Below are 21126 nucleotides of genomic sequence, written 5' to 3'. Positions count from 1 at the left end.
TTACTTCAGGCTAGGTGAATCCTGTTATTGCATGTTTATATAAAGTGGTATTGCAAGGCTAATACTAAAAAGATGCAGGTAATGTGACAATTGGTTCCTTTAGGGGCTTGTGCTAATATGTGGAGTGGCTTAAAGACCACTAATACAACATACACTGATCGGCCATAACATTATGACCAGTGAAAGGTGAAATTAATAACATTGATTATATCGGTACATGGCACCTGGAAGTGGGTGGGGTATGTTGGGCAGCAAGTAAACATTTTCTCCCTGAAGTTGATCTGGAAGCGCAAAGAATGGGCAAGCGTAAGGATTTGAGCAATTTTGACAAGGGCCAAATTGTGATGTCTAGACAACTGGGTCAGAGCAACTCCAAACTCCAGTTCTTGTGGGATGTTCCTGGTATACAGTGGTCAGGACCTACTAAAAGTTGTCAGAGGAAGGAAAAAGGGGGCCTCCAAGTCTTGTTTTGTATCTTCACTCCCCCCCCCAGGATTGACATTAAAGTCCTCTGTTCATGTGAACACACATTAGGCATAGGTGTTGTTTTATCTTTATTTCTAATTTTTGTTTTTCCTAATACAGAGTTACAAATGTTTTTTTGTAATAAAATCTTAAGATAAGGAGGTGATCTGGCAAAGACACATGTGCTTTTGCGCAGGGTGGGAATGTTGTAATCGGTACCTAATGAAATAGTAAAATGGAAAAGGCCTACACCATGGGTCTCAAACTCAATTCACTTGTGGGCCAATGGACAAATGTTCTTCCTCCATAGGGACCGCTTGCCAAATCTCATAAAATGCCATACTTTAAAGTGAAATGTAAATATATACGGTACCAGTGTTAATGTCTGCGTGTGTTTAAAACATCAGTATATGTGTTTGTGATGGTTTCTTTGTATGCAATGTCAGTATATTTTTTGTGATGGGTTGTGCGCGTGTATTGTCAGGATTTCTGTGAGTGATGTCGGTATGTATGTTAATGTTTCTGTGTGTCTCTTATCAGTATGTATACATGTGTATATTTGTGCAGTTAGGGCCGAATTAAGAGCATCATAGGCCTGGTGCTAAGGCGTTTGGTAGGCCTTTCCCGTCCGGTCCGTCGAACTGAAAGCAGACGAGGCAGCTTTCTAATTAGGCATCTGCTCGCTCCAGATTAGAGAGCTGCTGGCTCCTTTGCTTGATTGTGTTTAGCCTGGATTGCCATCAGGCAATCCAGGCCTCACTTGTCGCACTCCTTACCGGAAAAAACGGTGAATGCTGAGCCTGATGAAGGGGACCCTGCACGGCCCCGAAAGTGCTAGTTTTGGTGACATGACGTTCCAATAAACAAATGCTTTGGACTGCAATACTGTTGGTGTGCTGGTGACATTTATTCATCTTCTCACCTTGTGTCAGGAGCTCCTTCTGCCATCAGCACCATGCAATCACCTAGCTGTAGGTGTGTGCTGCCCTCCTCCAGTCCCTGTCCTGCTGCGACTACTGGGGCTCCAGGGGCTATCACTAGTGAGTTCCAGGGGCTATCATTGGTGGGGCTCCAGGGACTCGCTTTTCTCTTTCAGGGACCCTCTTAGGTGTCTCTGCCTGTGTAAGCTCCCAGCGCTGGCCGCCTGCAAAAAAATACAAAAGGTGGTTTGAGGACACACTTCCTTGGCAGTCCAGTGGTTGATTAGTACAGTCTGCACCTTTTGGCTGGTGCAGACCTTGCTAATCCCTCCTTTTCGGCCGGTGCTCAGAGAAGACTGTCAGAGAGCACGCCATTTTGACTCAAACTGAGTGCTGGCATCACCAGGAGCAGCTATGCGGTCTGCATCCGGCAGAGATGCAGACCGTGTAGCTGCTCCCCCAAGTCGGGTACACGGTCCGTGAATGTGTGCCTGACTTGTCAGCCAGCTGTGGGCCACATAGTACCGGTTCGCGGGCCAGTACTTTGAGTACCCTGGTCTACACTGTACTGCAGCATTGGCAAGACTTTACTTTAGTAGAACAGAAAAACGGACCAGCAATGTATGACATTTCATACCTGTGAATAACATGGTCGGAAGAACCAGCACTATTATACATAAGGGCACTGTGCATTTTATTGCTAATGCATGTATGTATTCTGCATCATATTTCCCCAGGGTAGCCTGCCAAACATGTTCCATTCTAGACTAATGAATGGATCAAGCATTTTTTTTTTTTTACTTTCCTCGATATCTTTTTAGTGAGTTTCTAAATCTGTATAAAATGTACATATCGCAACAACTATTAGTGTTCAATTCTGGCAGGTTCCATATAATATCTGTGACAGACTTTGTGGCATTTTTTGTTTTTTTGTACACCCTAAGTGTGTCACCAAAAGGCAATTCACTGTTTATTCCATTGTTGTGCGTTTGTCTTTGTCAGCTAAGTACACAATCGTTTTAGTGTCAGAAGGGCCTACACAGTAATGGTTAGACGCATTGCGGGAATGAGTATCTCAGGAAGTCTGCCCAGAATGGCAGACTACGCATTAAATGCAGGCTTTTCTGCTGGCACATAAATAAACATTTTTTACATTTTGGGCGAGTTGTTGAATACCACAGATAACAAGACGGCCATGTAGGATTTCTTCAGAGACTGATTCAAATGCAGTATAGAGGAATCTCTTTTCCCTATAGTATTTAGCATCTGTATGAGCCTGTGCTTAGCCAGCTGGCATCCAGTGGCATTTTCTCTGTGTTAAAGCGGAGCTCCAGGCACAAATACTTTAAATTAGAGATATTCACATACCAGGTACTTTCCCAGCTCCAAAACTAGACTAAGAGGAAAAACTCAAAACTCAAAAGTTGGGAGGCATCTGTCATTTTAAGGACCATTGGCTATGGGGCTCCTGGGATCTGTGCATTCCTATTTTAATTTATGAATTGTTTTATTAATGGGAAAAAAAAGTGTATATATAATGCACCAATGCCCTTTTTTCCAGACCAAGTACAAGTACTGATACTTGTCCAAGTACTCAGATACCAAGTACTGATACATTTTTGTTTAGTGTCATGTGACAGCTTTTCCGAAACAATACAGACTAATGATTTCAGGACAGTGGTGGAGCGCCAGGGCCCAGTCACAGCTGCAACCACTGAAACCTCTTGTAGTTCTCGTGAAAATGCCTAATATCTGCACTGATACAGACACTGGTATCTGAACATCCGTAATTTAAATCTACTCTACTGGATTACTGCACAGATCTGCAAGAAATGCACAAAGCACACCAAGATTTAAGTAAGAATTAGGGCTGTACAATTCCTATTACCCGATGCCTGAGACATGCCATTCCAGGCGCTGAGCAGATGGGCGTTTTTTTTCTACATTTAGCCCTGCTGCGGGCAAATGTAGAGCAGAGGACCTGCCGCTTGTTTTATAAATGTGATCTGGGCGGCTGTACAGCCACCCAGATAACTCATAGCAGCCTGCTTGTCAACCCCTCCTGCCGTGGTTTTCGGGGTTTCCCGCTCTTCTGGGAGACCATGGACTACGGCAAATTACTTCGGGATGGAGAGCAGGGAGCAGACTGGGCCCCCACTTTAGTCCTTGGACAAGTAGTTTTTTTTGTTTTTTTATATTTCCATACTCCTGAAGAATACACATGCCTTTGCTCCTACTGAAGTTCAGCTTTAACCCCATAAGGACTCTTCGCTGCCAAGGCCTTTTTTTCATTTTTTACACAGATGATCTAATCCACATTTTAGGCCTGAAAACTACTTCAAACCCCCAACACATTATATATTTTCTGAATGCCAACACCCTGTTGAATAAAATGGTGGCATTTGCAGATTTTTATGTTGCACGATATTGGTGTAACTATCAAACACAAACATTTTGTGAAAGGTTTACTTGTTAATTTTAGTGCCCCCAAACACAAAATTCCCATTTTTTTTTTTGTAAAATATAAAAGATAAGGTACCGATCATCAGTTTAGAGATATGTGTAAATATTGGCCTGAGAATTATTGCTCTCATTCTGGTGTGCACGACGATACCCAACATGTGTAGCGCGATCGATTTTTCATACATAGACGCACCCAACACGTGAATGCGGGGGCAGGGGGACATTAAACATTTTTTTAAAATTATTTTTACATTATTTTATCCAAAAATCCTATCCATTTTTTTTTCACTTATGCTTTAAAGGTGGGTGTTCTCTGTAGCAACTAAATAAATTAATTGTCCAAATGCTACTCTTTGGCATCCTCTGTAATGCTGGGTCATGGGTCATGCATGTATTGTCTTGGCCAATTGCCAAATGCTGTGGCCTATCGCACACTTTGCCGTTATTGGCATGGTGCTGTGACCTGAATGCCGTCTTCAGCGCTGGGACCAAGGTTACCTATTGTTTTCTATGGACAGTGGTCAATCCATAGGCAGAATTCCCAAAATACTACTTGGGGTGGTTTTCTGCACCCAGAGCAGTTTGAACAAACTGTTCGACTGTCCGGTCTTCTGTCTGCTGTCTTATGCCTGTTGGCAGCTATAAAATACTGCTTTGACTAGTGCTTATGAATTATTTCATTGTTTCAAGCTCCTTTTATATTTTTTACGGTTTTAATGTGTATTTCATAGAAATACTGCAAGTTATGACTTTTTTTGTTTTCTTAGTTTGTTTGACTAGTTGTGCTGAACAGATGTTGGTGGCAGTTTGTGTGGCTGTGTAAATAAAGGCTTGGTTGCTTTACTTTTGTATATCCAAACATTAAACTAGAGGTCTCATTAACTTCCAGAATGGTGAAACCTGAACCTTCTCACGTCAAACAGCAAACTTTCATGGCATAATTGTTCTCCCTTTGTCACAGCAGTCATGGCTACTTTTAACCTGGCTGTCAGGTCTTGTATTTTAGCCTCTCTCTCTCTTTTACAAGGAAATGTTTGAAGTTTCATCAGCTTCTCATGTTTAAGCAGTATCCGGATTTGTTTGTTAGACTAGTGTTCTTCTAAAATCAGTCATTAAAAGGAAAAAGTATGCGAATATGGGAAAGAATAAGTACAGGAGACTGATTTTAGCTTATACATGGTGAAAACATTGTTAAATAAACAGTATCCTTTTAGGCTGGGTTCACACCTGGGCGTTTTTTCAGCGCTGACAAACACTCAAACAGTGAAATCCTATTAACTCCTTTTTTGAAACCATGTCCTGCAGCCAAGAACTGTAGTATTAAAAGAAAATTTGGATTTAATTGTTTAGCTACTGTCAAGTACACGTCTTGAAACTGCTTTTCCTTTTCACTACGCATGAAATGCAACGTTCATTACACTTTTCTGTATGGAAGAATTTAGCACCAGTAAGAAGCCCTTCACTTCCTGCTACAGCTGACAAACCCTCTGAGGTTATGCTGAACATGCCTTATGTCTTAAATGGGATATATAATCTGCCTAGATAATAGATTCATGTAAATGTGAAACTTGCTACTTTGTGCCCTTGATAACTTATGACTGTGTGCTTATTTGCAGTTTTGTTTTGAAACCTTTTATCTACATCTATTGTCTTATTTAAAGCCAACACTGATTAAAAAAAATATTTCAGGTATGGATTAAAAAAAATTAATTTATTTTTTAAATTTTACTTGGTATCAACTTCTAATAATCTCCTGTTTAACAACACTTAGACTGGGAGTGGATGAAGCAGGACTGGGAGTTAGTTGGACATGCTGCATGTACATGTGCACTAACAAAAAACATGCTGGCAAGCAGAGAGTGCAGAATCGGCAGAAATGTGTACTGGTGCTGCTCTTTTACTGACCAGGCTGGAGGCAGGGTAGTGACCAAATTTGTTCACTTAACTGTGGCAGAGGAAAGTCAGGTCACCAGCCTGGCCATATAGGCGGTGTAAATCTAAAACCTGGATAGATTGAAAAAAATCCTCTGGCAGGTAAGCCGCTCCTATATATTCATTTTAACAGCATATTTAGCAATTTGCCTGGAGTTTAGCTTTAGCTGGGGGTTACTAGTGTTTCGGTACTGCCAGGAAGGTTAATTTGCCTACAAAAGCTGGCACAGTGATGCATACTTCTGTATAAGTTTTTAAAACCTCACTCCGGGCTTCAGTTAAAGAAGAATTGCAGGAACACTTTCGAGTGGGTGCTCGTTTTTGTTTAGGTTCAAAAATAACGTTATGCTTGTTGGAAAATGCAACACCATGTACTGATTTTATTACTGACTGTAAATTGTCTTTTGAGCTGTAGATGGTGTTGTAGTTCAAGGTTAGTCTCTATGTGCATGCTTATCTATGATACACAGGAAGTTTTCTGCACAATGATGTATACGCATATGTAATGTTCTTCTAAGCAAGTAAAACTTCAGCATTCCTCAAGATCTCAGTGCTTCATCTAAACACATAACCAACAATATTCCCCTGAAGCTCTGTGCCAGCCAGCTAGGGCTGCAACAACTAATCGACATAATCGATTATAATCGATTATTGAAAAAGTTGTCAACTTTTTCAACAATCGATGGTTAGTCTCTATGTGCATGCTTATCTATGATACACAGGAAGTTTTCTGCACAATGATGTATACGCATATGTAATGTTCTTCTAAGCAAGTAAAACTTCATCTAAACACATAACCAACAATATTCACCTGAAGCTCTGTGCCAGCCAGCTGTCGAGGCGCTCCCTCCAGTCTCCTCCGCTGCAGCAATGGAATCTTCCTCTATGTCCTCACACACTGTACACTGTGTATAGACGTGATGATTTACAGGACCTTAGACTGCTGCAGAGGAGGGGGAGAGAGGCTTGATAGGCTAGTCTAAAGGTGCCCATACACTGCACGATCGTACGAGATCCTGCGATCGTACGAGAATCTACCTAGACAAAAATAAGCAGTTAACCCTAGCAGTGTGGGGGTAGCCCCACTGCAAGGGTTAATAAAAATGTGTTCCATGCTCATTTGACTTGAGGGGTGGAACCAATTGAAATATTTACCTTAGTCCTTGCTAATACTACCTTGCTAATTTCCTTCTTTTGATGCTACCAGTCCCCTGAAGACTTCACTTCACTCCGATCTCTGGCCAGCCGTAGCTCCCAGACATCATCACGTACAATGCAAGACCAGCATTCATCCCTAGGCAATCAAGCATTTTAACCCATGCAGGGGTGGTGGGTGTGTAAATTTAACAACCCACTGTGGGGCTTTAAACCTTCTACATTACATACCTCTAATGTCAATATACAGTATTTCCATGATTTGTAACACTGCATTACTGTAGGTAACATGACAAACATCAAATTTAGTAATCCATTGCTCAGATTATTCTGTTAAATTAATTGGAAAATGTTTTTAAGCTCTGTATTTGAATATAGTAATACAGTAGCAATGTATCATTTTCAGTGCAATTGTTGACTCACTGCCTTGATTCCTCTTTACAGAAACGTGCTAAAGGCCAGGTGCTGTTTTCCAAGGTCTGTGAAAGTCTCAACTTATTGGAAACGGATTATTTTGGATTGACCTATCGGGATAATGCCGATCATAAGGTACTTTTTAACTCACAAGTTTATCTATAAAATGCTTTTAACTAAACATTCTAGGTGTGCACTCATCATTTGTTTAGGGAGGTAGCGAGGTTGCTAGATTGTATTACATTTGACACCATTTCATTGGACTTGAAAGAAGTGTCCTAAAAACGGTCTATGAAAGGTAAACTAATGCCACGAGGTTAACATGGTCCAGACAGTGTGTGAGCTGTCATGTCCCAGGCTGACCTTTTTCTTTATTGGCTTCTGCCAGATTACTGGCAGACTTGAGTGCTTTTGTTAGCAGTGCTTAATATGCTGCAAGTTAATGCCATTCAATATTGCTTGCTAGGGTAAAGTGCTTGTTTATATCCATGGTCTAGAAAAATGCTCAGCTTTATTTAGTATTGCTTGTTAAACTCTACATTGACACTTAGCGAATGAATGCTACAGTTTAAGAAGCTTGCAACCTGCAGCATGTTACATAGTGGGGGTGGTGTCACATGAACAAGTGTTCTCAACTAACTTCAACCTTCCTCGAACAAACCTACAATTAACAGCCGAGTACCTTACTTACCTTATCAGTGATCGACACCCAAGCTCATGGCAGTACTAGGGGACCAGATTTCTAGCATTGTCACAGTTTTACACTCGGGAGAAGCAGAAAGCCAAGGTGAAACTGATGACTGAGGCCCTTTGACTCATTGCTACAGAAGTTGCTTCAATCTACATTTCAAGCAGATAAGAGAAGCTCCAAAAAGAAATCTGAGACCTAGGGAACAGGACAGCAACTTATGAAGATAAGATGGAGGAAGTAATAGCACCTTGGCTGCACACAATGAAGACATTGACTGTCTGAAAGAAGAAAATAAAGTATTACATACCAAGTATTGCTCCTGACGCTCCAACCTACACCCGTAGGGTGCTCCCTGAACATATTTACAGTACAATCCACAGGCACTACATTCTTTCAGGAGTTAGCCCCTGACCCCCCCTATGAAGCGGCTGGAAATCAAGCGTGTACATAGAGTGCTTACTAGAAAATTACCAACTGGTCCCCATAGGGACGTCATAGTAAAGTTGCTTTATTACCACTTTTGCGAAGGAGCATCACAAAGTTCTTGGTGACCCTCTGACGTGCGAGCCCCTTCTTTTACAGTTCCCTGTAGGGGCATCTCTTTTCATGTTGCTCGGAATTTGTCAATGAGAGCTGGAGTATGGTGATAAAACCCTCAACTAATTTGCTTTGTCATGTAAAACTCTCTGGATAATGTTAAGACAGTCGCCCAACAAATTCATCCACCAGCGCCAAGGGGACCACGCTTATATGCACCGAAAATGACTTCATTCGGGGTGGCTGCATCTCATCAATTTGGGGGACTTCACTGACCAGTTATTCTGAAAACAAAAGCCAGAGAGCACCTTCCCTTGTGTAGTGACACTTTATTAATGTAAAAAAACAGAAGTAAAAGCATACAAATATTGTGAATGTCAGGCCTTTTTACATAAATCCATCCATGTTAGCCTAGGGCTAAGTGTATTTAGTGAACGCCACTTCTGTCAGCTGAAGATTGCTACACATTCTTTCAGCCTGTCACCATGTGGATTACAGCTACAACTGCTGGCTACTGAAGTGGATTTATGTAAAAGGCTCAAAAAATTCACAATATTTGTGTGCATGTTTTTACTTCTGTTTTTTTTTAACATTAATAAAGTGTCACTACACAAGGCAAGGCGCTCTCTGGCACAGTTTTCAGAATAACTGTTAAGGCAGTATGCAATTACATCCCTGCAAAAATTAAATATGGTTTACAGAATCCTTCTTTTATCCTTACAATCAGGGCTTGAAAAATCCACTCGTCTGCTTGTCTGTGACGAGAGGACAGTAGAGCCTGGCGAACAGCTTCCATGCCGGCCGTTGTAATTACACGGCCGGCCGGGAGCTTTACATTCAATCGATCGAGCGTCTCTAAGAGACGCTCGATTGCTTGTATTAGTAGCTGTCACTGCCGGTCCCGAGATCCGCTGTGCCTGATGCGGCCGGACCGGCATGGCTCTGTGACAGGAGATCAAAGGGAGTTCAGTATACGAACTCCCTTTGATCTCCTCTCAGTCCCCGAATGCAGGAAGTGATGTATATTACATCACTTCCTGCATTCAGTGTCACTCTCCAGCTACAGAAGCTGATGAAGAAGATCTCTGCTTCATCAGCTTCTCTGGGGGTCCCTAGGTGACCACTAGGGGTCTTGGAGACCCCTGATGTCTTCATAAAGAGGACCTGTCATGTAAATTGGTTATCACATAGGGGGCATCTTAGCCCCCCATGTATTAGCAATACAGTTGTTTGTAAAAAAAAGTAATATAAAAATGAAAATCATAAAAAAAATTTAAAAAATGTAAGTCCCCGCCCCCCACATACACACGCATATGCGTCGCGTGCGCCTACGCCAAAAAATGACGATTGCGCCTATTGTGCCGCACATGTTGCATATCGCCGCAAACGTCGGAGAGCAATAATGTTAGAGCCATTAATTACTGATAATACTAAAGTGATGAGAAGTAAAAGCGTTTTAATCGTTGCCTATGGGCGTTTTTCGCGCATACATAATTTGCAAGGCTATAATCCGGTCATGCTGACTGGTGACATTTTTGACTGACTGGTGAGACACCATCAAATTTTTCAAGCCCTGTTTACAATGCTAGTGATATAAGCACTTTACATTGAGGCGTTAGGCTCATTTGTCAGGCTGCATCAGTGGGCAAAAAATTATCAAAACCTAAAGGTGAATCTTTACGTTTTGGAACAAATATTGTCTTGGGAAAGTAATTTTTAATGGCTTTCTCTTTTTTTGGACAAGTTTTACCCAGTTCTGTTACTAAAAGGCTTTCTTTACTACCATAACATTTTTAGATTTGTCGGGATGGGCCAAGGCTGGACAAATCCAAGGTTTTTCTATTATCAGTGCATGATTGTGTTCTTTTGGCTCCAGTGCCCCCTTTAAGTTTAGAAATCAGAAATAAATTTGTTGTTGTTGTTGTTTTTTTTTAATATAAAGCCATTCTTTCACTTCTTTACCCAGCTTTGCGTGCAATTTTGATCAGTAGAATGAGATTGGCTCCTCGATGCCAGCCATCTCCGATTAAACACACTGGGGAAAGATGTGGCTTGCTAAAAACACAATTTGGCCTCACAAACTAGTAAACAAAAATCTAAAGTTTTGCATTTTAAAATAGCACATTAAATATTTCACAAACGTTTACATGAAATTGCCACTTTTTTAGTCTTCACTAGGTTGAGTTCACCCCCTGTTTTCCATGTTGTAAACGAGGCTTTTAGTATCAAAAAGTTGCTAATGTAATGCTATAGAATTCCCTTTCATTTAATTGTGTTTGAACAAGTTTTTTTAAGCATGGTGTGTAGTATTTGGGGTGTTTAAAAGCTTTTAAAGGTGGTTCTTAATTTAGTATTTAGAAGGGGTTTCTATAGGCTTCAGTGCTTTCAGTAGAACAATTGATTATGCTGGAAAAAAGCTGTCTGGGGGTCATTTTTAGATTGGCTGTGACACCGCAGTGTGAAATTCCCAACTGGAGCAGTCGACCACAGCAGTTGATTTACACTCAATATTAATAGCAATAACTAATGATTAATGTCTTTTTAGGACATACTGAGGAGAATACCCAGCATTAACAAAATAGTGGTTATCCTTAATGGGTGATGAGAAATGTATTCAGGAGTTTTATTCATTGCCAAGTAGTCACATTTGTCAGTGAATGGCCAACATCAGAGGAAATGGTGCCTAATGCCAACTGTATTATCCTGAATTCTGCATTTATTTGTCCAAAGCTAAGATGAATGATATCATCAGAGCATTTCTAAGTTTTAAAAAATAGTTTTGTTTATATATAGAGGGAAAACCCCTCCTGTCAGGAATTAAAGATGTTTTCTTTAATTTAGGAATGCACCGATTCTCGCCCAAATGACCCAATGCTTACCCCTGATGCTGGAACTTCCAGTCAGTAAGTAACTTCCAGTATGGACTCGCTGCCCGGTTCCTGATTGGGCGGGAAGCCAGCTCCATACTGTTTGGCCGGCTTGATGCTGATTGGCTAGGAAGCCGGCTCAATGCTAGCGGAAGTACCGGTATCGGTACTCAGTATCGGTGCTGAGGGTAAAGGTAAATATCGGCACTCTTACTCGATACAGAAAAACTGGTATCGGTGCAGCCCTACTTTTAATTGTATCTGGGTGAATGGTTAGACGCAGAAACGCTGATTTTTAGGTTAATGTTGGGCAGCTGGTTCTTGTTGTGGATTTTTCTAACTGACAAAGACCTTAAAAATAATACAGTTTGCGCTCATATTACCAGTGTGGAAGCCAGTGTGTTGTGCCCTCTCCTCCTATCATACTCGTAGTATTGTCTGGTCTGAGATCCTTTTATTCATCTCGGATAAGGTTGCAGCTATCAAATCACTGTCAGTAAAGCCCCTCATCTTAATTCGTCCTCTACATCTTCACTGATTTGGTACACAAACTGTGACGTTTTATTTTCTAAAATTACACATATAAAATAGGAATGTATTACACCATAAATCAAATTATTACTAACATGCAAAAGATGGAGGTGATTTGCGTAATGTTTTTAGCCCAGGTTAATGTCTGATGGCTGCTTGGTGTGAACAGTTAACTGATGACTGCACTAGTGCTGCATCATGTGATGCAGTATGCACAGTTGACAAACCCGTCAATCATGTGAAGCCCATTGCACAGTAGTTTAGTCTGATTGTTTTGCAGACTGGGCAAAAGACAAGTATTGTCACTGTGTCTGGTCACCATAGACCTTTACTGAAAATATTGTTCTGAAGCATAGACCTAATATGTTTACATAAGTGGAGACAGAATATTGTTTAAATGCATGCGTTGAATTTCAAAACATTTTTTAAAAGAACAGGCCAACAAAATAGATGTATGTTAGAGAATATGGTAAGTAGCACAATTTTACAAACTTTTTATGTTTTAGCTTTGAATTGTTCATGCCAGAAGTACATTATGAATCTTTGTTGCAATCTTTGTTTCCTGCAGCACAGGCAAAGTGAATATACTTGTCAAAATCTATTTGCAAAGTCCTGCCTGCTACATTTTTTAGATTGTTGTGATAGGAACTTCAAAGGTGCGTCATGTCACCTGATATTTTTATTTTTGTTTTTAATTGATTGTATGTGGTATGCATAAGGTTGAGCGTGTTTGAAATACTTGCTGCTTTCATTCTAGTAGTTGGCTTTTATGAAGAGCTTTACATGTATTGGTGATCTTTGTCATGATTAAAACGTAATATAGCAACATGCCAAAATATACCATAAAATAGTGGTGGTCAGTTTACTGAATGTAATGCTACAGAAATCTGTCAGACTACAGACAGGCAACAGTGGATGGTCAAAGACTGTGGACATGCCACAGGGAATTGTCAGAGACTGCAGACATGCTATACGAATGGTTGGAGACTGGGATCATGCTTCTTAAGCCAGTCATAGGCTCCTTACATGTTACATGATGCTATATAATTTTTATAGAAGATTTGCTAGTGATGATTGTTATTCTTTGTTTGTGCTCCCTACAGCATCCTTAAAAATGGCTTGTACCACATATGATATTTTTTTTCACAGCAAGATCTATTATAAAAAATCAGAGGAAAAAAGAACATACAAAAAGAAAAGGAATAGACAGCAAAGGAAAAAAAAATAGATAGCGTGCAAGAAATAAACCAACACCATCTACCTACTAGAAGCCAGTCTAATTAATCTTTTTCTTTCACTGGCTTGAGTAAACACCAAATCAAAGACCATTGTATGCAGTGGCCCTAAGTGTCACACAATATGTGCCAAAGGGCCGAAGGTTGGGCACCAGGGCATTAAAAAGGCTAATGGTACTTTTATTTGTTGAATAGTTTTTTTCCTTTATTTAATCGCCTTTCTGTTAACTCTCGCAAAATTTTGCGAACATTCATTTACTTTTAAACCGAGGTGTAGCATACCGAAACCACTTAGTTTTTCCCGAGGGAAGCTCTGGGCAAGTTCACCTTTGAATTTGACACATTTTACTGCTTCAGTGGCTTTTTTTGTGAAATGTTATAATGATGCTTGACATTTTTTCATCATGGAGATCCTTTTTGATTCAACTTAGACTGTTCTTTTCTAATAAGGATCTTTTTGCTTTTCTCCCCTTGATACTGTATATCTTACAATCTCTGGGCCTTAACACAATTGCCAAGAGACAAAACGTGTTTTGCTTTTTGGCCCACATTCTGTGATTCAGTTTTTCCTGTTGGGGTTGTTGCCTTTTGTAGATGAAAATGCCTCACTTCTGTGACCTCCAGACAGAGTTGTGCTGAATGCAGAATGATGTATCTCTTGTTCCAGTGCAGCCAGTACAGTAAGCCATTTATGAGCCAGCTGTTGAGGGATTGCAGCTGCACAGTGGGTTAGCTTAATGCCAGGCACTCTTGTGTGTTGATCACCATTTAGGCCTCCAGACACAGTAGTGAAGATGGCCATCTTAGCAGCCCTTAACCTTAGGCTACCCAAAGACACACGAAAGATCTTTAGTAGAAAAGATAATTCCATAAACATTTAGTGATCTTATCTACCAAAATGATCATTTGTAAAATACACGAGGTGCCAGATTGTCTTGAAACAATACTTTCAGCTACATGAATTCTGCAGGTGTGGATTGTATAATTATAATAGATTATAATTATAATAGAAAAATAGGCCTGAAATATATAGTGTTTTGTCAGATGAATAATGGTAAAAATAAATTTGGTTGGAAATCTCCCTTTAAATATTGCATGCAAATTAGAAAGTCAGAGTAAAGACCGTAATCCTGATCTGGACGTGTGATTTAGGTCAGTGCCACAAAGTACCAAGGCTATAGGATGAGTATCAAAGCCAGGCAGGCAAATCTATTTTTTTATAGATGAATATGTCAGCACAGAAAGATTCTCTCGGTAAATGTTTTGTTTAAATCAGAGACAATGTGACATAATGTGACATAACTGTTTTTAGGAAACACACTCTTGACTGCATTTTCTTTTTTGTGAATGCTAATATGGGATATGGTTGTTGTATTCATTTATATAGCACCATTTTATTCCAACAAGCTTGTAGGCATTGTTTACTGTTGTGTTTTTATCTGGATATGAAGTTTTGCAAAACAGCAAGTCTGCAGCTGACTAATGTAATTTGTAGTTGCTGGAAACCCACTGGGAATGGGAACTTGGAGTGCAATAAACCATTCTTGCATTCTAATGTTTTACCAAAATCTGAGAGGCATGCATATTTGGTTTGTGGGAGGCAATTTGATCACCTGGAGGAAACCTACACAAACATGGGGACAAGGTACACACTCCATTCAACCATTGTTGGTTTAAGATCACATTTCTGAACATTAAATTGACTAAAGATTCCAATAATGTGGATAAGCTTTAACCTAGCTGGCCAATATTCCGTTAAGTGTGATCATCTTTTGTATTGAAAATTCATTTAGTACAAGTCTGTTTCACATTTTACCTGCGAAAAGCTTGGTTAGTATAAAATATTTTAGTTTCAGGCACACACACTGGGGAATTTTTTTACTTCGGTTTACCTACATTGTTACTTGGCAGACAATACTATTTTTGAGCATCTAGAGACATGTACCCCCTTCTGCATGGCTTCAAAGTCCTGGGAAGCCAGGGGCTGCATTATAGTGCACAATGACCATTGAGACTGAAGAGCAGCTGGCCGCTCAGCATATTGTCTCTGGAGAAACCTTTACGAATACCACCGAAGAAGAAGAAACTTTTCTGGTAGAATTTGCCGCCACTACTTGAGGACTAGGTGTGTTACTAGCCCTGTAGGCATTCTGTATAGTCCTTGCTATCCATCCTGCGATGGTTCTGGATTACTTTTCTTGGAATTATGAAGAGTTCATTGTCCTTTCTGAAGCACTGAGTCATGAAAGATAATGTTTTAGTGTTCTTGATGCATCCAACTCGTGGAGTTTTTCTGAAAAGGAAAAAACAGCTTAGGCACAAACTCATGAATCGGTTGAAGTACCACTCTGTCTAGATGGAACTCTTATGTATGGCTCCAAATTTGCCAGGGCACGCATCTCTGATAACCTACGGGCGGAAGTGACAGCCACCTGGAAAGCTGCTTTGTATGTGATGTCTTCTAAGGAACATTGCTCCTTAAGTAAAAACAAATGCGGGGAAAGCACCTGTAATACTAAACAGAGATGCCACTGGTCTCAATGAGTGCTGTGAGAAACCTCTTCAAAGCATTAATCGTTGGATCCCAAAGAGCTGATATTTAAAGTTTTCAGCCCAGGTCCAGTCCGTTTTGCAGGAGATTAAGAATATTGTGGATCCCTAGGGACAAGGGATCAAAAGACCTCTGTTTTGCAAATTCCCCAAACTTCTTCCACACCTTATGTTAAGTTGAGTTAGTGGATTTGTTTCCTTGCTGTAAGCGGGATTTCTGCTGGATTTCATGTGGGGCACCTGCCATCCTCCATTCTGTGCTGCTCATTTTCCAGACCCCTAAATCCAGAGTTCTCGGTGTTACATTTCCTTATGTCAAAAATTACGGCACTAGAGGAAGACTCACACATTGTCAGCTGCATTAAGAGCATAAATCAAGGTCACTGCAACTAGTATCAAATTATGGTGACCATAACCTGTTCCACGGAGCAGCTTTGGAGAGACCTCATAATGGAAGGAGTTGCAGGGCACACGTAGCCCAGCTGAAACGTCTATGACTATATCAACCTATCTACTCCTTCTGAGTCCCTGCTTGCGGTCCCTGCTACCTTATGAAATATCTAGGCAGCTTAGCACTGACTGGAGAGGCAAATAGGTCTGTTTGGCGATTGCTCCACTTTTAACATGTTAAAGCAAACAGCTGATTCATGAGATCATTGTTATTGCGTATAAAGTTGTTCGACTGATAATATTTTTCTATGTTCTGAAAAATATTAGAATGTGTATTGTTATGTTATGACAGATTCCTTTCTGCACGTTCCAGTATCAAAGCCAATTCTTGTAACAGTCCTGCTGCTGGAACCACCCATATACCCATGGATATAAAATCGGTAGTGGAGTCAGATGAGCACACTGTGCTTTTTGTTTTACACTTCCACCACCCCTGGACCATTATCCCTCCATAATGGGCATCTCTACCTAGGTAACATGTCCTAAGTAAGGATGGTTCAAGAGATGTGGTCTAAGGAACATTAGGGAAGCAGTTTTTTTTTTTTTTTAATACCTTGTCCTCCATCACGCAATTTCATCTCTGACTAAATGAGTATTCTCTGAGCTAGGGAGCATCTTTTGTTGCACAAGAGACACCGAGCATTGGCACATGTTGAATAACGCTCTAAGGTAAATCATGCGCTGAAGGGGAAAAATCTGACTAGAAATGTTTATTAACCACACGACCGGGTAAGCGTCTCTTTTACCTCTTGCATTCAGGCTAGCAGAATAGATCTTCTCTGGGATCATATTAAATTTCATTAAGATAATGTAGAACTCAAATTACCCTTTCTCTGAGTGGTTTTAAGACTGCTATTAGCACCTTTATGAATGATCTCAGCTATGTCGATAGGCTGAATAGGAGATGCTGAAATTGTATGTGCACTTCAGGCAGACTTTAGCGAGTAAGAAATCGGAGCTATACAGCAGTACGAGGTGTGAGTTTTTGATTGGTGTTCTCAACTAAAATTGTGCCTATTTCACAGTGCAAAATGTTGGCTCCCAAATGCAGGTGGAACAGCCCTGCAGCATTGGACCTCTTAAGCACTAATTTCAATGCCTTTTTCCTGCAGCTGTAGAGGTCTCTCTCTCTCTCTGTCTGTCTGTGTTGGCTCAAACTTTGAAAGACAATGTTATGTCCAGACCTTAAAAGGGTTCGGTTGGATCCTAAACCTTCCGAAATCAGTGGTGGAACAGACACATGGCTTGGAATATCTGGGTCCATTTCTAGTAGGTATCCCACTGCATTCCTTACCGGTAAACCCCTTAAGAATGGGTGCTGACATGAATGTGGTAGGTGCAGCCAAGATCAATATAGAAACAAGATGTCACCAGCACACCAAAGAAATGTGTCCAAATAAATGTTTTTATTACCGTGCAGACATGTTGTCACATGATGGTTTAGCAAAGGGGCAAGACAGGCTCCGTTTGCGGCAGGTTCAGGTTCATGTGCTCGGATCCACTCCAGACCCCAACAACTCAACATTCTGTCATCATGGGACTAATCTGTTTAGTTTCAAGACTAAACAAACTGACTTGCATGATACTGGAAGCCAGGTTATCTCTGGCCTAGGGGCTTGGCAATCTATCTCTGGCATTGAGAAAATCTTTGCTTCTGTTGTCAGGGAAAATCCTAACAATTGATGCCAGTCTAAAAGGCTAGAGACGAGTCCTAGTCCTTTGGCTATCATGATCTTGTTCCAGTGGCTATCAACCTCCCTTTTATTTATTAGGACTTTTTATACTGAGTTTTGCTCATGTAGCTCCTGCTGGAGAATCACCTGTGATTGTAGTAGTAATAGCTTCTTCTCTTTCTTACAACAGCCAAGGCTTATTTTAATTTTAGTATGTGGCATCATCTTGTATAGTGGCTGACTTTTTCTTTTTATTATGTCCAAGACACCTTTTATAAAGTTCCAAAAAACACACACACACACACACACACACACACACACACACACACACACACACACACACACACACACACACACACGACCCTCCTGTGGCCAAAAAAAATCCAGTATGGCTGCCCCGTTCAGGAAGAGGGATCCTGGACGCTGTAGAGAACACAAAGGAAAAACACCAGGTGCCTGACCTGGACTGTCTCATTGTCTCACCTCCACAGCAGATATATCAGTTGAGGACTGTCAGTCCACTGATGCTTTTTATCCTTGCTCCATTTGTGAGTAATATTTTGTATATGGGTTTTTTACCAATTAAAAGATTTTATTGCACCAGGTCAGGCGCCCGGTTTTTTTTCTTTGTGTTCTACCTTTTTATAAAGTATCTGCTTTGTTTTTGCATTCAGTTTATGTATTAAAGAATGTCACTGTCTTGTCAGTTTTCAATTTCTGTATTTAAATAATTACTGTACTCTGATCACTTAGTGTCTGGCTTTCTTTCAGAGCTGGCTGGATCCTGCAAAGGAAATAAAGAGGCAAATTAGAAGTAAGTGTTTTCTATTTAAAGGCCCAAAAGGCAAATACATTTTTTTGTACATAGTTATGTTTATTAGAAATAATTTTACTCTAGTGACCCTAGATGTGAAATTTGCTTTCTCATATATAGCATTAAAGATTATTAAAGTGTGATGTGGTAATTAACACTTTGTAACATCAACCTAAAACTTTTTTTTCTCTATAGGTGTGGGTGATGTGTTTCCTGTTTCCGGTGGGAGGAGCCTATCTCTCTAATGCTGTCCTGGAAGGTTCCTAGAAACAGTTACCAGGTACGTAACTCCAATTTTTTTTTTTTCTGTTGAAAATCATATGTGGCTTATTCAGAGATAACATGTACTTTGCAATATGTTGTAGACTTTTTTTTTTTTTTTGTGTGTGTAAATGGGAAACCTTGTTTTATAGATGATATGGCCACAATTGTGGATTCTCTGCCAGTACTAGAGAAGGCGGTATTTATTTTGGGAAAGTCCTACAAAGACTAAGGGGGTGATTTATAAAACTTCTGTTGAGGTTTTCTTGCAACTAGATGGAGCCGAGGAGCATATGAAATTCTTATGCTCTTCAGCTCCATCTAGTAGCGTGGATCCTGTATGAATGGTGTTTGCCCAGTATATGGCTCGGTGGAAGATTTCTAAATCAAGTCTCCTTTCCAGTAATGAGGGTTCAGCCTTTCTGCCCTTAGCTTAAATGCTTTACGGTTTGTCTGGCTAAAGAGAGCGCGCTTGGACGAACATCCCCCTCCCCCGCCCCCATTTACGGACAGCTTGTACCCCCTGCTGTCGGAATATCTGAACAGTGTCTGCATCTGACTGAATGCTGGAACTGTTCGGCTGATATATTTTCCACCCAGCTCCCTTGACAGTATTTGATTTAAAAAAAATTACTTTTGTCAAACCGGGTGTTGTCAGAAGGGCCACCCATTGCTCGAATTTCAGGCGATTCAGCAGAAATTGTCTGAAATTGGAGCTATGGGTGGCCATCTTTAAAATTTAAAACTACATGCTGTCTTTCAATATTAGATGGCTGGTTGGCAGCCAAGATTCTGCTGCCGTAGGAAATAAGTAAAGGGGAGCTGTGGCTTTGGTTATACATTTCTCCATAACCCCTAGAGCTATACCAGTCCATTGAGGCCTGGTTTTAAAGTGTTTTACTGCTTGTTTGAAATATATAGTTTATGTATAGCCTGAAAACAGGTACACTTTAAAACAGGCACTGTGGAGCAAATTATCCTCAATGTTCACAGCAGAAGCAAGTTGTTCAAGTCCTTTTCTCAGAAGCTCAACACCGTGACTCAGCAGCCTTCTAATCTTCAATATAATCAAAGAGCAGGAGCTGTTGGAGGGAAATTTGCTTTAAACTTGTAAACAGTGCCTTCATCTACTTATTTAGAGTATATTTACTTGAATGACTATGCTGGGCCTCTGGTACATTTAAAAGCATGATGGTCCCTAACGCAGGCACTACATGATGCCTTGCAGTTCTTTTAGTTGGAAGCAAATCTTTCTGTGCGTGCTTTAACTAGCGTCCTCCTGTCAGCCAAAGCTCAGTATACCGCAAGCTACAGCTCATGGTATACTGAGACGCCGCAGCTGAAACGGATCCCGACAATTATGTCTGGATCCACCCAGCTGCGTGAGTGACAGCTGGCTCTGCCTATCTAGAGGCAGAGTCAGCTGTACCCGCCCCATCCCCCGTCCGTTCAGCCATTCAGCGCTGGAGGAACGGGGAGGGGGGCATCCAGTCCCTCCCCTGTCACGGCTCTCTGCAGTGAAAGGATAGAGAAGTGAGCGAGCGCCGGTATGTGTTCGCTCACTTCCCGATCTACTGAGCCGACCTGTGACAGTGTCATTGTCACAGGTCGGCTAGAACTGAGGATGAGTGAAAATCACTCACCTCATAGTTCTCCTTTAAGGGGACCCTCAAATCTTAGTACGCGCTTTCTGGAATCCTTCTACAACTTTTCCAATAATCGATTATAATCGATTATGTCGATTTAGTTGTTGCAGCCCTAGTTGTTTCCCTTCTCTTTTGATGCTCTTCCTTTTAAAACTGTATCTGTTCTCATGCTTGTGGAGAACCTCCCTTTTCAGCTCAGGGCCTCTTCCTGTAGTGCTGGCTCAGGTTACAAGCCTATACAAATGGATACACAGACACCGTGTGAGACAAGGCAGTCTGCTGAAAAGGGAAGTTCTCTCCAAGCATGAGAACAGATACAGATTTAAAAGGAAGAGCATCAAAGAGAAGGGAAACAACCATGGATTACAGTAAGGCGCACATTACAGTATTGGTTTATGTTAAAAAATCTGAGGGTTTAATGTCGCTTTAACTTCCCTCTGACCCAAATCTAAGACACACTTCTACCTTCAGCCAATCGGGTTCAGATTCCTCAGCAGCCACACAGGGTTGTGTTATGATGTG

The 21126-nt window shown here is 40.8% G+C and overlaps 1 protein-coding gene across 7 annotated transcripts in view; it reads left to right on the top strand.

The window, feature by feature from the left end:
- The window catches only part of LOC108800326 (protein 4.1-like), a 105898-nt gene that overhangs the window by 6995 nt on the left and 77777 nt on the right, over positions 1 to 21126 (top strand). For all 7 annotated transcript variants that reach the window (XM_018572309.1, XM_018572305.1, XM_018572306.1 and 4 more), the window contains exons 3-4: positions 7380 to 7484; positions 18655 to 18697. In XM_018572309.1, the coding sequence (XP_018427811.1) occupies positions 7380 to 7484; positions 18655 to 18697 (148 nt within the window). The remainder of the gene's footprint in view (positions 1 to 7379; positions 7485 to 18654; positions 18698 to 21126) is intronic.

This window comes from Nanorana parkeri, unplaced genomic scaffold (genome assembly GCF_000935625.1).
Source record: "Nanorana parkeri isolate BGI_ZX_2015 unplaced genomic scaffold, ASM93562v1 scaffold1994, whole genome shotgun sequence".
In the NCBI taxonomy this organism is placed as follows: Eukaryota; Metazoa; Chordata; class Amphibia; order Anura; family Dicroglossidae; genus Nanorana; species Nanorana parkeri.
This window is presented reverse-complemented; position numbering and strand designations above follow the sequence as displayed.